At 36.9% G+C, this 16895-nt stretch overlaps 1 protein-coding gene across 1 annotated transcript; it reads left to right on the forward strand.

The window, feature by feature from the left end:
- The first annotated feature begins 222 nt into the window (after nucleotides 1-222).
- Nucleotides 223-11408, forward strand: LOC139324289 (vomeronasal type-2 receptor 26-like). Its single transcript, XM_070954009.1, has 7 exons — nucleotides 223-658; nucleotides 6110-6269; nucleotides 7029-7320; nucleotides 7717-8580; nucleotides 9361-9588; nucleotides 10247-10373; nucleotides 10510-11408. Exons 1-7 carry the CDS (start codon nucleotides 223-225, stop codon nucleotides 11406-11408), a joined length of 3006 nt encoding a protein of 1001 aa, XP_070810110.1.
- The last annotated feature ends 5487 nt before the right edge of the window (nucleotides 11409-16895 follow it).

Raw genomic sequence — 16895 nt, forward strand, 5'->3', positions numbered from 1 at the left:
CGCCTGAGGGTGTGGAAATGAAACTTATTAGTGAAAGTGATTGTTAATGCTAGCAACATTGTTAAAGTTACTGGGTTACACATCAAGAAAAAGATTTAAAGTGGTAGTGGAATGGAAAAAACTATGGTATTGACCTCAACTAATTTATACTTCTAAATTGTGTGGAAAATAATTGGACTTATTGACCTGATAGCTGAATAAATTTAAAGTGAAAATTGAAATATGGCTGACATTAAGGATGGAGGATCATTATCATCATCATTATATGAGCCAGCAAACTCACAAGTGGTGACTGTAAAGGTCTTACAAGAACTCTTAAATTTTCATGCTTCTGTTATATTAGAATCAATTAAAAGGACTGTTCAAAATCAAAATTTGGAGAATAACAATGATCTACTGGCTGGAAAAGAGGAAGAAATTAACCAGGCTAATGTGACTTTGGAGGAGGAAAAAGAGGCTGTCAGTATTAAGATGGAAGTTAGCATACAGGAAACAGAGGTTTTGGTAGAGGCTTCTATGCAATTAACTGAAAAGCAGCAAATAGACTCTTTCCTGCAGACTGACAAATTTTACCGTGACAATCCTTGGCTTTACAGACAGAATCAATTTTTAAGGAATGAAGTGACTGATTATACAAGCAGGAAGAGTCGAAATGGAGGTTCCAAATTAAAGGAAATAATTTTAAGAAGAGATCGAATTCCAAAGATACATCAGCCTCAAATCCAAATTCAAAAATTTTTGAAAATAAAAGCAGGGGGAGGAGCAATGCTGAAGAAGAAAGTATTATTGAAGAAGAAGGACTGGAAAAATATAGAAAGAAAGGAAGAATGGAAGATTAATTTTTTTTGGGAAGGATCTTAGTAATAAATCTGAAAAGCTTACTGAAATTAGTATTTTTTAAGTTTAAGTAAAAATGTTTAACTAAAAATGGATAGCTTTTTAAAAGTTATCGAGGTATTAAAATGGTTAACTTTAAAGTTAATGGATAGCTTCCTGAAAGTTCTGAAATTTATATTTTGAAGGATGAACTCAAGAATTAGAAATACTTTAACCCAATGGATTAACAGTATCTTTAAGGTTATATTCTGACGAATGTTTTATTTGAAGTAAAAAGGTTTAATTAAAATTGGATAGCTTTTTAAAACTTACTGAAGTATTAAAATGGTTAATTTAAAATTGAATGGATAGCCTTTTTAAAAAGTTTTGAAACTTATATTTTGAAGATGTCTTATTGAGGTATTAAGAGATTTTAAAATGTTTAATTTAGAATTGCTGAAAAAGAAGGTATGGAAAGGATTTTACTAACAAATGTGAAATGTGATCAGAGAATTTATAAAGGGGAGGTTGATGAAATTTTTTTAAAAGAGGAGTTAAAGAGTGTGAGGGAACCTTGTAGTAAGTTAGCATATTTTAGCTTATGCTTGTTTAACGTTATACCCTGTTTTTGCTCTGGGAAGTCGCGGGGGGGGGGGCTGGGGAGGGGGGGGTTGAAAGTTGTGTGGGGATAAAATTGTTGTCTAATTTTTGATAAAATTAAAAGATAGATAAATGTATTAATAGAGAAGTAAGAAATGTGGGGAAATGTCATAATAAAGGAAATGATAATATTAAGATATAAATACTGGAGGAGTAAAAAGAAGACACAAAAGATGTATTTAGAAGATACACTGAATGATTGATTATGTATTGTTTGTTTGTTTGTTTATAAAATAAAAAAACTTTTTAAAATAAAAAAAAATAGCAGAAAGATTAAAAAGATTCTTGAATGAATTTATACATCCAGACCAAAATCGATTCTTGCCTGAAAGACCAATAAAAATAATGTAAAATTTATTTTAGATATGTTGGAGTATTATGAAATGCACTCCGAAAAACAAATGGCATTGATCTTTTTAGGTGCAGAGAAAGCACTTGACAATGTAAACTGGCAATTTATGTTTCAACATTTAGAATGTATGGATTTTGGCGAGAAGTTTATAAATATGATTAAAACAATTTATTCCAAACAAACAGCAAAAGTGATTGTGCATGGGGACTCAATGGAGAAGTTCAATATAAAAAAAGACCCAAGATAAGGATGTCTGCCATCCCTATTATTGTTTATATTAACATTGGAAGTGCTGAAGTATTAGACAAGATCCGGAAATAAAAGGTTTAAGTTTAGGTTTATTTGGATTTATATACCGCCCTTCTCCCGAAGGACTCAGGGCAGTGAACAGCCAAAGATAAAACACATACAATATAAAATTTAAAAACATTTTAAAAACATATTAAACAAATTTGGCCCATAATTAAAACACCCCCTTTTTAAAAGCAAATTAAAATTAAGCAATTAAAAAGAGTTAGTCCAGCCCAGCTTGTTGGAATAAAAAAGTCTTGAGGGTACGGCGGAAAGTGCGTAAATCTGGGATCCTCCGTATCTCCCGGGGGAGCTTGTTCCAAAGGTGCCCCCACAGAGAAGGCTCTCCCCCTGAGGGCCGCCAGTCGACACTGTTTGACTGATGGCACGCTGAGGAGCCCCTCTCTGTGGGAGTGTACTGGCCAATGAGAGGCTACCGGTGGCAGAAGGTGGTCTCGTAGGTACCCAGGTCTTAAGCCATGGAGTGCTCTAAAGGTGGTAACCAATACCTTGAAGCGCGCCCAGAAGACCACCTGGAGCCAGTGCAGCTTGTGCAGGAGAGGTGTTACATGGGAGCGCCATGTTGCTCCCATAACCACCCTCGTGGCCACATTCTGGACCAGTTGGACCCTCTGGGTGCTCCTCAAGGGGAGCTCCATGTAGAGAGCATTACAATAGTCCAGGCGGGAAGTGACGAGGGCATAAGTGACCATGCATAAGGAGTCCCGATCCAGAAAGGGACGCAACTGATGAATAGGCAAACCTGATGGAAAGTCCTCCTGGCCACAGCTGTCAGATGTTCTTCTAAAGACAGCCGTGTACCCAGGAGGACAGGGTTGAGCCTGAGTCTGTTTCCCCCCCCCTTCCAGATCAGCATGGCCTCCAGGCATCGGGACATCACTTCAAGGGCATCATTGGGGTGGCCCAGGGTGGAGATGTACAGCTGAGTGTCATCAGCGTACTGGTGGTACTTCACCCCGAAACCACGGATGATCTCACCCAGCAGCTTCACATAAATGTTGAACAGAGGTATGGAAATAAAAGAGAAAAAATACAAACTACAAACATGTGCAGATGAACTGGTGTTTATTTTGGAAGAGCCATTGGAAACTAGACCCAAGCTAAAAGGAAAAATAGAAGAATACGGAGAAGTTGCAGAATTGAAAATAAATAAAGAAAAAACCAAATTATTAGTTAAGAACTTTACAGATAAACAGAAAAAATGAATTGACAAAGAAAGTACTACAAGAACAAGGTGTAGACCTAGCATGGTGGCCACATCTGCAAATACAATCAAGAACAATAGAACAACAGAATAACAGAATTGGAAGGGACCTTGGAGGTCTTCTAATCCAACCCCCTGTTTAGGCAGGAAACCATACACCACTTCAGACAAATAGTTATCCAACCTCTTCTTCAAAACTTCCAGTATTGGAGCATTTAAAACTTCTGGAAGCAAGTTGTTCCACTGATTAATTATTCTCACTCTCAGGAAAATTCTATTCTATTCTATTCTATTCTATTCTATTCTATTCTATTCTATTCTATTCTATTCTATTCTATTCTATTCTATTTATTCTAACTCTCGCCTGGACTACTGCAACGCTCTCCACATGGGGCTCCCCTTGAAGGGCACCCGGAGGTTCCAACTGGTCCAGAATGCAGCCGCGCAGGTAGTTACGGGAGCTGCATGGCACTCCCATACAACACCTCTCCTGCGTGAGCTGCACTGGCTCCCAGTGTTCTTCTGGGTGCGCTTCAAGGTGTTGGTTATTACCTTTAAAGCACTCCATGGCATAGGACCTAGATATCTTTGAGTCCGCCTGCTGCTACCGACGGCCTCCCATCGACCTGTGCGCTCCCACAGAGAGGACCTCCTCGGGGTGCCATCAGCCAAACAATGTGACCCCCAGGGGGAGGGGCTGGTGAGCCCCAGGAGGAGGGCCTTCTTTGTGGGAGCGCACAGGTCGATGGGAGGCCAAACAATGTGACCCCCAGGGGGAGGGGCTGGTGAGCCCCAGGAGGAGGGCCTTCTTTGTGGGAGCGCACAGGTCGATGGGAGGCCGTCGGAACCAGCTGCCCCCAGAGATAAGGAGAATCCAAGACCTCGGTGCCTTCCGCCGTGTTCTTAAAACTTTCTTTTTTCAGGAAGCCGGGCTGGCCTAACACTTTTTAAAAATGTTTTTAATTGTTTTGTCATTGCTTTTAATTATGGGGCCATATATATATATATATATATATATATATATATATATATATATATATATATATATATATATATATATATATCTTTTTAATTGTATTTTAATGTTTGTAGTTTATGTTTTTACTTTGGCTGTACACTAGGGAGAAGGGCGGTATATAAATTTGATATAAAATAAAATAAATAAAATAAAATAAAATAAAATAAAAAACTCTCAGGAAATTTCTCCTCAGTTCTAAGTTGCTTCTCTCCTTGATTAGTTTCCACCCATTGCTTCTTGTCCTGCCCTCAAGTGCTTTGGAGAATAGCTTGACTCACTCTTCAAGATATGAGAAAGCTGCAAAGACATGGCTTCTATAAAAAGTCAACAGTATTGGACCAGATATTATTAGGGATGGATGAAAAATTAATAAAGAAAATACATAACTGTTTATTAAGCTTCAAAATGGATGGTGAACAAGTGAAAGAGACAATGATAGTATGGGTGAAAAACTTTGGATAAACTATAGAACTGGATAAAAGGCAAAAACTCTGGTATAGAAATTATCAACTGACAATGGTGACCACATACAAGAAAAATCTATATAAAATGTTTTATAGGTGGCATTTGCCACTGGCAAGGTTAGCAAGGATGTTTAAAAACATGTCCGCTACAAGCTGGAAATGCAACCAGATACCAGGTACTTATTATCATATGTGGAGGACATGCCCAAAGGCAAAAAAAACTTTGGACAAAGTTACAAACATGGTTGGAGAAAATGTTAAAGCAACATATAGATATAAAGCCAGAAATATTTCTGTTAGATATATTACCAGAAACATATGGCAAAGGGAATGTATGTTTATTATTGTATGTTTTGACACCAGTGAGAATTGTATTTGCACAGCACTGGAAAACTGATGAAATTCCTACAGGGGAAAATATAATTTAAAAAATACTAGAATGTGCAGAAATGGATAGGTTAACACTAAAGATGAAGAACAAGGAAGATACAGAATATGTTTAATACGGGATTATTTTATCAATGGTTAGATAATACAGGCGGAGGTTGGAAGTTGAAAAATAATTAATATGTACAAAAATTATTATTATTATTATTATTATTATTATTATTAATAATAATAATAATAATAATAATAATAATAATAATAATAATAATAATAATAATATAAATTGACCCAGACAATGCACTGTTTACTAAGCACTAATGTATGCTGCAGAAAAATATATAAATTAAAAAAAATTAAAAAGAAAAAAGGATTATTTTTAACAATTAAATATATATTCTATTGCAAATTTTCCATTGGTTACTTTCATTGGCATTGCTCATTTTTTAAAAAAATAGCTGAACCATCAGTTACATATTATCTCATCAAAACAAAATAATTATATCCCAGAGGAATTACTATAGGCCAAAACATGAAAGGCTACACAGAAGACTTTGAAATTCAACAACAAACCACAGGAAGTTTGGTACAAGAAGTAATAACATCTCTGCCAGATTTGTTCCTTCAAGTATCCGCTCTCTGTTCTTTTCTGCCAGAATATATCTGTTCAAATCCTGGTGGCATTCAAGATACAAATTTGTGTTCACATGGATCTTCAAATAGAAAACAATAGATTTTCTCCTTAGGTGCATTCTCAGATATAGAGTAACCCTGGATCAATCTTAAAATGAAGTATTGGATTGTATATACTTTGTGATTGGTAGGCTGGAAGGCAAACCGTTTTCACAATAACAAAAGCATGAAGATGTTTTTGGTAATGTTTTTGGTGCATAAAGTAGTTACTCTGAAATGCCCTGCAAGTGATGCTTTCTTTATTCCACATGAGTGGTACCAGCCTGGAGACTTCATCATTGGAGGCATGGCGTCTCACTTCACCTACCACCTTTATGAAATTAAATTTAGTGAAAATCCTTCTAAGAAACCTTATGAAATACCAAGGTAAGAATTATTTCCTCTCTCTTAACTTACTCAGATTTTCAAAAATCCTTTATATGATTAAAAGAGATTTGCGCAGAATCATATGATTTTTAACATCATCTAGGCTGTCTCTTTCTTTCAGTTGTATCTGGTTATGAGGGAAGAAATAACCTTTATATTATTTTAAAGTCTTTGACATGAAATATACCAAACTTCAGACCAAGAAACCTCTATTTGAAGATTTACTGAGATACAGATAATTTTTAGAAAGATTTGGCATTATCTCTCCTCACAAAACATACATATGGTAAATAAGTGATACCACCTGAAGCTGTTCATAAACCATTTTTTGAAAACATCATAGAAAATATAGTACTTTGAAAAAATTGACCACTTGTATTTGTTGCAGTACATATGTCTTGGAAGTCAGGAAAATGCTTTGTAAAAGAAATTTGAGCTCTGTAGAAATTACCAGTATAAGAGAATATTTTAGTTCAGGATTGAAATGAGGGGTCCCTGACATTGAGTGTTTTCTTGCAGATAAGGTCATTGGTGTTGGGTTGTGATGATGTTACCTACTTTGGGTAATGAAATGTCTGCAAGAAAGCAACCAAGATCAGAGATCACCAAAAAACCCTCTATAGAAATTATTGATAATTTTATAAGAGCTATTTTCTTTCTATTGCCATCACTGAAAGAAAACTTTGTTATTTATACAAAAATGATGCTACCTTATGAGAATTGTCAATTTACACTTTCAACTATTGAAATTATTTGCAGTATAATGACCAAATTTCATCAACACATCCTTGCCTTGGCTTTTGCTGTGAAGGAGATCAATGAGGACTCCCAGATTTTACCTAACATCACTCTTGGGTTCCACATCTATGACAGTTACCTCAAGGGAAGGATGACCTATCGCACCACCCTGGATCTGCTTTTCAAATCCCAGAAATTTGTCCCTAACTACAAATGTGATAGACAGAAGAATCTCAGGGCTATCGTTGGGGGACTGGATTCTGTCACATCATCTCATATTGCTGAAATTACAGGATCTTTCAAAATTCCACAAGTAAGTTGTGAAAGGGCTAAAGAGAACAATTCATTATTCTGTTCTTGATGTTGTTATGGATTAACCAAGGAGCAATAAGCATTAGCATTAACTTTGTATCAAGATGTTGTGCCCAGTTTAAGGACTGTTAGCATAATTTTGAAACTACAAGAAGTGAGTATCTAGAGAGATTCCATACTTGAGGAAAGGTTTGAACATAGTGTCCTTTGCTTCTATCAAAATAATTGATCAATCATATGTGTTTGAAATAATTCCAATAAATTCATTTCCATATTAATACCTAGAAGAATTTCAGGAATACATTTCCTTCCTTGCATATATTTTGTATGAAAACTAGATCTGGACAATTGCATTTGATCTTACAACTCAAGAGAATACTACTTCACTTTCTTGCAGCTGACATATGGCTCATTACCCCAAGAGGAATTTGAGGCCAGTAAAGTCTCTTCACTTTATTTCATGGTCCCCAAAGAAAACCATCAATACATTGGGATTATCCAACTGCTTCATCATTTCAAGTGGACATGGATTGGGATATTTGCTGTTGATAACAACGATGGAGAAAATTTCTTACAGAAAATGCAGCCCTTACTTTCAGAGAATGGAATCTGCTCATCGTTCATACAAAGGCTTTCACAACTAGTCCACTTGGAAAATTTTCAAGAAGTAATTCAAAAAATCTATAGTATTTCCATGAGTTGGGTAAATAGCCGAGCCAATGCATTTCTTGTCTATGGAGAATCATTGACAATTACATGGCTAAGATATGTCACACTTATAACAGATCCTGAAAGCAAGGAAATTGCATTATTTAGAAGGGTATGGATCATGACTGCACAGATTGATTTCATATTATCAGGATTTCAAATCAAATGGGATCTTCATATGTTCCATGGGGCTCTTTCCTTCACTGTTCATTCAAGAGCAGTTGCAGGTTTCAAGGAGTTTCTCCAGACCATAAATCCTCTTTCAGACTCCAGAGATGGGTTTCTACAGGAAGTTTGGGAACAAGCATTTGATTGTTCATTTCCAAAATCAAAGTTACAAGAAATGCAGAGTAGAAACTGCACTGGGGAGATGAAGCTAGAGGATCTTCCTGGACCTGCCTTTGAAATGGAGATGACCGGCCAAAGCTACAGCATTTACAATGCTGTTTATACTGTGGCTCATGCTTTGCAAGCTCTATACACATTGCATTTCAATAGAAAAAAACCTATGATCTGTAAAAATCTTGACCTTCCACATCTCCAGGCTTGGCAGGTATTCCCTTTGCCTTGGACACTTCTTTTATTTCAATACACAGTTTGATGTAAAATTATGTTTTGATCCCATTGTGGAAAGTCTTAATATTTTCTGCATGTGGAATCAAGCATGAGAAAGCAACCTAGAAATAAGGAGGAATTTCCCGATGACGAGAACAATGAACAATTAATTAGTGGAACAGCTTGCCTTCAGAAGTTTTGGATGCTCCAAAATTGGAGATTTTTCTGAAGAGAAGGACAGCCACTTCTCTTAAATATCATAGGGTCTCCTCCTTGAGTAGGGTGTTGGATTAGAAGGCCTCCAAGTCCCTTCTGACTCTAATTTCTTAAATAGATAGAGAAAAAATGGTTTCTGTTGTTATTCTGATCATTGAGAAGCTACTTTATGAATTTTGGTTTATATGTCACTGGCAGTTATTTAGTAAATCACCAGGCATTATACAATAAGAGATCATTGAAATGATAATTTAAATTACTTTTCATGGCCTCTTCCAAACATAATCAATTCTCCAAGAATTTTTAATGTAGCTCATGGACCTTTCATGGGTAACAAGCTGAGTTTTCTATCTCTATCAGTGTTTTAGAGTAATGAAGTAAAAGTGGCCCTTCTTACATGTGGAATCCATAGTATGGACAATGAAACATGTTTGCAATAATCTTGCAATAACTTAATAATAGTTATAGGAAGAATGAGTGAATGAGTGAAACTTGAATATGAGTTTCTCTTCCCTATTATATTGCTTTTAATTCCCTCTCTCTTTCATTCCTTTTCAAGTAGCTCCATTCATTTCTTCAAGGCATTGCTTTTAACAATTCAGCTGGGGAGAGAGTGTTCCTGAATGAGAAAAGGGAAGCAACAGGTGGATTCGACATCACCAACTTGATCACTTTTCCAAACAGATCATTTCAGAGAGTTAGAGTTGGAAAGATGGATCTCCAGGCTCCAGAAGGGAAGGAACTGTGGATTGATGATGATGTGATTGTCTGGAGTCCAGCTTTTAACCAGGTATCGAATTAGTGAATCCACCATGCCTTAATCCATTATGATTCCATTTTCAACATAGACTCTTTAGAAATGTAATTTATATTTTTTAAAAAATAAACAATGGCATATTCTTTGAATTGTTTATAGTCAAGCATTCCTCAAATTGACAAAAACGATATTACAATAAAAGAAACATATTTATGTATTTGGTGGGCATTTAGAATGTAATTTAGAATTTAGAACCGTAGAAATGATGGTAGATTTTAAGAGAAACCATCCTATACTACTACCTGTTACAATACTAGAAAACACAGTATCAAAAGTAGAGTCCTTCTAGTTTCTAGGTTCTATCATATCTCAAAATTTAAAATGGACACCTAATATCATAAATGTCAACAAAGATGTCATAAAGCACAACAAAGAATGTTTTTTCTGCGCCAACTCAGAAAGTTCAAACTGCCCAAAGAGATGCTGATTCTGTTCCATAGAGGAATTATTGAGTTTGTTTTCTGCACCTCTATAACTGTTTGGTTTTGATCTGCAACTGAACAAGACAGATACAGACTTCAATGGATAATTAGAACTGCAGAAAAAACAATGAAGTCAATAATCATGTCACTCCATTCAGAAACTGTTTTAAAAACCCTCCTTTTCAGCACATTTTCATGTTTATCATCAGGTTCTTCCATTTTCTCGATGCAATGACCCTTGTTTCCCTGGATCCTGGAAGAAAGGGATTGAGGGAAATCAGTTCTGCTGCTATGACTGCGTTCCATGCATGGAGGGGAAGATTTCAAATCAAAATGGTAGGGTAGGAATTCTACCATTTTTCCTTAGACTTAAGCAAACTTAAATATACAACTTTAGGATGCATAAAATTAATAAAATGAATTTCAATAATTTGGAATTCCTAGATGACAAATTTCTTGACTTTCCTCCCAGATATGGAAGATTGCTTAGAATGTCCAGAAGATCATTATCCAAATAAAGAAAAGAAAGGCTGCATCCTGAAACTTGTGGTGTTTCTAACCTTTGAAGAAACCATAGGAATTGGTTTATCCTCAGCAGCTCTTTGTTTCTTCTTCTTGACATCTTGGATACTTGGTACTTTTATTAAACACAGGGATACCCCCATTGTCAAAGCCAACAACCGGTCCCTCACCTACACCCTGCTTGTCTCTCTTCTGCTATGTTTTCTCTCCTCCTTCCTCTTTCTCAGCCAACCTGGCAATGTGACCTGCCTTCTCCGACAATCAATGTTTGGCCTCACTTTTTCTGTGGCCATTTCTAGTGTACTGGCAAAAACCATTACTGTGGTTGTGGCTTTCATGGCGACTAAACCAGGATCTCAGATGAGGAAATGGGTGGGGAAAAGATTGGCTCTTTCTATTGTTCTTTCCTGCTCTGTCTTACAAGTATGTATTTGTATTCTTTGGTTGTCAACATCACCTCCATTCCCTGAGTTGGACATGCACTCAGTGCTCCAAGAAATGATTTTACAGTGCAATGAGGGGTCAACTTCATTCTTCTACTGTGTCTTAGGCTACATGGGTATCTTGGCCATCGCCAGCTTTATTGTGGCTTTCCTTGCCCGTAAATTACCCGACAGCTTTAATGAAGCCAAGTTCATCACCTTCAGCATGTTGGCCTTTTGCAGTGTGTGGATCTCCTTCTTTCCAGCCTATCTGAGCACAAAAGGCAAAGCCATGGTAGCTGTGGAGGTCTTCTCCATCGTGTCCTCTAGCGCTGCATTGTTGGGATGCATATTCCTGCCCAAATGCTACATCATTGTTTTCCGACCTGACCTCAACCACAGAGAACAACTCACAAAGAGAAATTAGTATATAATGTCATATTTCTGGCTCAGAGAAATTGCTGAAAAAAGAAATAGAAAGAATGCAGTCTGTAAGAAACATATAAAATTGTAGGAATAATTTTTTTTTTAATTTTTGTCAAAGAAAGATTTGTGTAAAAGAATGCTGAAAAAAGGAATAGAAAAACTGCTTGCTCTCGAAGGAAGTATTTATTAAAAATATACAACATAGGGGTTTTTTTTTCTGTCAAGGAAGGTTTTATGTAGGGTATTTAAGATCCAGTCATATTGGACAACCATTTGTTTGAAATGGTATAGGACAGTGATGACTAATCTTTTTGCTGTCGCGTGCCAAAATCGGGAGGTTGTGCCCACACTCATAATTCAATGCCCCCCCACTCACGCATGCACACACAACCCCCATGCTCCCCAACTTTTGGCACATGATGGTGAGAAGGTTACAGGTTGGCCCAGTAGGCCTGTTTTTCACTCTCTCCAGGTTCCAGAGGCTTTCCTGTAGCCTGGGGAGGGCAAAAAAGCCTTCCCCTCCCAGGAGGCCCACCAAAAGCTGGAAACATCTGTTTCCTGACTTCCAATGGGCCCCGAAGGCCTAAAAATCAGCTGGCTGGTGCGCTCATGTGCACTGGAGCTGAGCTGGGCAATGCTCGCGTGCCCACAGATATGGCTCCGTGTGGCTCTGTATGCCACCTATTATTTCATGGTCTTTGTATTCTTCCTTCTGTCTCATTCTTTATTCAAAATGTATACTGACTAATGGCCATAATAAAGAATCTGGCATTTTTCATGGTTTCTGGCATGGCCAGGGGGTTGGGGACCTCTGCTTTAAGTTATGTTAAAGTGTTTGCAATAGAATGTATGAAACTTTGGTACAACAACAACAACAACAACAACAACAACAACAAACAATAATAACAATAATAACAATAATAACAATAATAACAATAACAATAATAATAATAATAATAATAATAATAATAATAATAATAATAATAATAATAATAATTTTATTTCTATACCCCCCTTCTCCCGAAGGACTCAGGGTGGTGTACAGCCAATTTAAAAACACAAGACACAACAATGATTAAAAATTAAAATAATTAAATAGATTTGGACGATTTAAAACCCCAAAAATTTAAAATACCCCAATTTAAAATTATTATGTTGATAGCCCGGCCTGGCAGAACAACAGGGTCTTCAATGCGCAGCGAAACACCCGGAGGTCGGAGATCTTACGAATTTCCGGGGGCAATTCATTCCACAGGGCTGGGGCTCCCACAGAGAAGGCCCTCCCCCTGGGTGTCGCCAGCCGACATAACTTGGCTGATGGCACCCTGAGGAGACTCTCTCTGTGGGAGCGGACTGGTCGGTGGGAGGCTATTGGTGGCAGAAGATGGTCTCGAAGGTACCCGGGTCCAAGAAATCTTTTGAAGATTTTTAGTGAGCTTAAGGTATTTTTTAAAAAAGTTCTGCATTGTTTCTCCTTGAAAAAAAATGCATACAATAAATGACTGATACCTACTGGATCTGTTCATATTTTATTTTGTGAAAAATTGGTAGAAAATAAATGTGGTACCTTGAAAAAAAGCATTATTTTGGCCAGATGGATTCCCTGCAGAGGTGTATAAACATCTACAGGACATATTAAGCTCATCAATGTTAGAGCTTTACAATGAAGTACTCTTAGAAGCTAAGATGCCAAATACTTGGATAGAAGCAAATATTACATTAGTTTTAAACGAACTCTCAGATTTAACACAGATAAAGAATTACAGGCATATATCATTATTAAATGCAGACTACAAAATTTTCACATCAATAATAGCAGAAATATTAAAAAGATTCTTGAATGAATTTATACATCCAGACCAAAATCGATTCTTGCCTGAAAGACCAATAAAAAATAATGTAAAATTTATTTTAGATATGTTGGAGTATTATGAAGTGCACTCTGAAAAACAAATGGCATTGATCTTTTTAGGTGCAGAGAAAGCACTTGACAATGTAAACTGGCCATTTATGTTTCAACATTTAGAATGTATGGATTTTGGCGAGGAGTTTATAAATATGATTAAGACAATTTATTCTAAACATACAGCAAAGGTGATTGTGCATGGGGACTCAATGGAGAAGTTCAATATAAAAAAAGGCCCAAGACAAGGATGTCCACTATCCCTATTTCTATTTATATTAACATTGGAAGTGCTGAAGTATTAGACAAGATCAGGAAATAAAAGGCATGGAAATAAAAGAGAAAAATACAAACTACAAGCATGTGCAGATGAACTGGTGTTTATTTTGGAAGAGCCATTGGAAACTAGACCCAAGCTAATAGGAAAAATAGAAGAATACGGAGAAGTTGCAGGATTGAAAATAAATAAAGAAAAAACCAAATTACTACTTAAGAACTTTACAGATAAACAGACGAAATGAATTGACAAAGAATATCTGCCTTTTTTCAGGCAGTGAAAAAAGTAAAATACTTAGGAGTTTACTTAACAATAAGTTGTGAAACAATTAAAGAAGATAATTATACAAGGTTAATGCAACAAATTAAATCAGACTTGGAGAAATGGAAAAAATTTGGCAATTCTCAATGGTAGGAAGAATAGCAACTATAAAAATGAATATCTTGCTGAAGTTACTATTTCTATTTCAAACTATTCCTATAAAACTAGAGAAAAAATATTTTGATGAATTAAAGAAAATTTTTAGCAAGGGAAAAGAGCAAGAAAAAGACTGAAAATGCTGCAAGATTCTAAAAACAATGGAGGTTTTGGGATGCCAGATTGTGAACTTTCTTACCAAACTTCTACATTTGGGTGAAAGAATAGGGATAAACCTTAGACATAGAAGATTATTATTGTTGGAGGGACATGACCTTCAGTTGGGATGGCATGCCTTTCTATGGTATGAAAAGAATAAAATACCGTATTTTCCGGCGTATAAGACAACTGAGCATATAAGACGACCCCCGAATTTTCCTGTTAAAATGTAGGGTTTGGGCTATACTCGCCATATAAGACTACCCCTCTTCCAATGCACACCAAATAAAAATTAAAAAACATCAACTGGCTCACCCACAATGTAAAAGCAGCTGTGCTAGACCCAAAATGGCCCCTGCAACAAGCAGGAACCTCACACAGCCACAAAAAGCCCAAAAACCCAACTTTCACACTTTACACACACAAAATTCCACATACAGCTTTGTGAGATTTTGTGTGTTTGTGTAGTTAGAGTGAAACACTACAAAAACACACTAAATCTCAGAAAGCTGCACAAATATTATTTTATTTTATTTTTATTTTTATATGAAAGCTAAATTTAAAACTTCCTAAACTTTAAATGGCTAGGTCTAAAAAAGAACAACTAAAAAAAACCCCAATTAACTATTTTTTTTAAAGATCCCAAAGGGGGAAAAAACTTATCCAATAGAACAGGGGTCTCCAACCTTGGCAACTTTAAGACTTGTAGACTTCAACTCCCAGAATTCCTCAGCCAGCTTTGTTTTGCTGGCTGAGGAATTCTGGGAGTTGAAGTCCACAACTCCCTGCCTGCTTGATTGCAGGCAGGGAGTTGCTTGCTGATGGAATGGATTCAGGCAAGCGAAGCAAGGCAAAGTGAAGCAAGGCAAGCGCTAAGGTAAGCAAGCTGGAGGGGGAAAACTTTTTTCCTTCTCCATGGCTCTGGCGATCCCAGCGGAGTTGCCTGATTAGCAGATCGTCAGAGCTTGGATTGTCAGAGCCATGTGAAAGGAGAAAAGTTTTTTTCCTTCTCCATGGCTCTGGAGATCCCAGCAGAGTTGCCTGATTAGCAGATCGTCAGAGCTTGGATCGCCAGAGCCATTTAAGGCTCATCAGAGCCTTTCGGGCTGGTCTGCCTGGTTACAGGAGAATGACACCCGGCATATAAGACGACCCCCAACTTTTGAGAAGATTTTCATGTGCTAAAAATACGCCGGAAAATACGGTACATAGATATTTTCAAAGACATTATGTACGGAATGCTCTACTTTTAGTTTGGAAAAAGTTAAAGCAAAATTGTCAGGTGTGCCTCCGTTCAAAACCCAAGAAAGAAAAACCCGAACTCCATGTTTGTAGAGAAAGTTACTTTTACTGAGCATGAACTGAATGCAGTGCAAGAAAAGCAAAGTCTGAGGCAATAGGTGCGAAAATTACATATTGAAAGCATCCCCAAATCCCTCCCCCCAAGGACCCAGGTTGAGTGTCCAATCCACATCTCCCCAAGGTGTCATGTGGGGTACTTCTTCAGATGGCCCCGTCTATCTGGTATGCCAGAACAGTTGACCTTGATGGCTATCAGCTCTCTCTGCAGCTGCTAAGAAGACAGTGAGAATTTCCCTCCCTTTTCCAAGACATCTCCACCAGCTCACTTCCCCACCCCTCCCAAATACCAGCAATGCTTCCCTCCACGAATTACAATGGCAGCTGAAAGCAAGGAAGCAAGCATCATGAGGCTGACAAAAACACCAATTTGGCTTTCAGCAATGGAAGCATGGATACATCCAAAGGTTGTAAACTTGGAAAAAAAATATAACATACAAAGACATTTTGAATGAGGAAGGGGGACTTAAAACTAAACAAGAACTACAAGAACAAGGTAGGCACGGTGGCCACACCTGCAAATACAATCAAGAACAATAGAACAATAGAATAACAGAGTTGGAAGGGACCTTGGAGGTCTTCTAGTCCAACCCCCTGCCTAGGCAGGAAACCCTACACCACTTCAGACAAATGGTTATCCAACCTCTTCTTCAAAACTTCCACTGTTGGAGCATTTACAACTTCTGGAGGCAAGTTGTTACACTGATTAATTGTTCTCACTCTCAGGAAATTTCTATTCTATTCTATTCTATTCTATTCTATTCTATTCTATTCTATTCTATTCTATTCTATTCTATTCTATTCTATTCTATTATTTGCTCTAACTCTCAGAAAATTTATCCTTACTTCTAAGTTGCTTCTCTCCTTGATTAGTTTCCGCCCATTGCTTCTTGTCCTGCCTCAGGTGCTTTGGAGAATAGCTTGACTCACTCTTCAAGATATGAGAAAGCTGCAAAGACATGGTTTCTATAAAAAGTCAACAGTATTGGACCAGATATTATTAGGGATGGATGAAAAATTAATAAAGAAAATACATAACTGTTTATTAAGCTTCAAAATGGATGGTGAACAAGTGAAAGAGACAATGATAGTATGGGTGAAAAACTTTGGATAAACTATAGAACTGGATAAAAGGCAAAAACTCTGGTATAGAAATTATCAACTGACAATGGTGACCACATACAAGAAAAATCTATATAAAATGTTTTATAGGTGGCATTTGCCACCGGCAAGGTTAGCAAGGATGTTTAAAAAATGTCCGCTACAAGCTGGAAATGCAACCAGATACCAGGTACTTATTATCATATGTGGTGGACATGCCCAAAGGCAAAAAATAACTTTGGATAAAGATACAAATGTGGTTAGAGAAAATG

The sequence above is a fragment of the Pituophis catenifer genome, unplaced genomic scaffold (genome assembly GCF_029215685.1).
Source record: "Pituophis catenifer annectens isolate HBS135680 unplaced genomic scaffold, rPitCat1.0.hap2 SCAF_15, whole genome shotgun sequence".
Lineage (NCBI taxonomy): Eukaryota > Metazoa > Chordata > Lepidosauria > Squamata > Colubridae > Pituophis > Pituophis catenifer.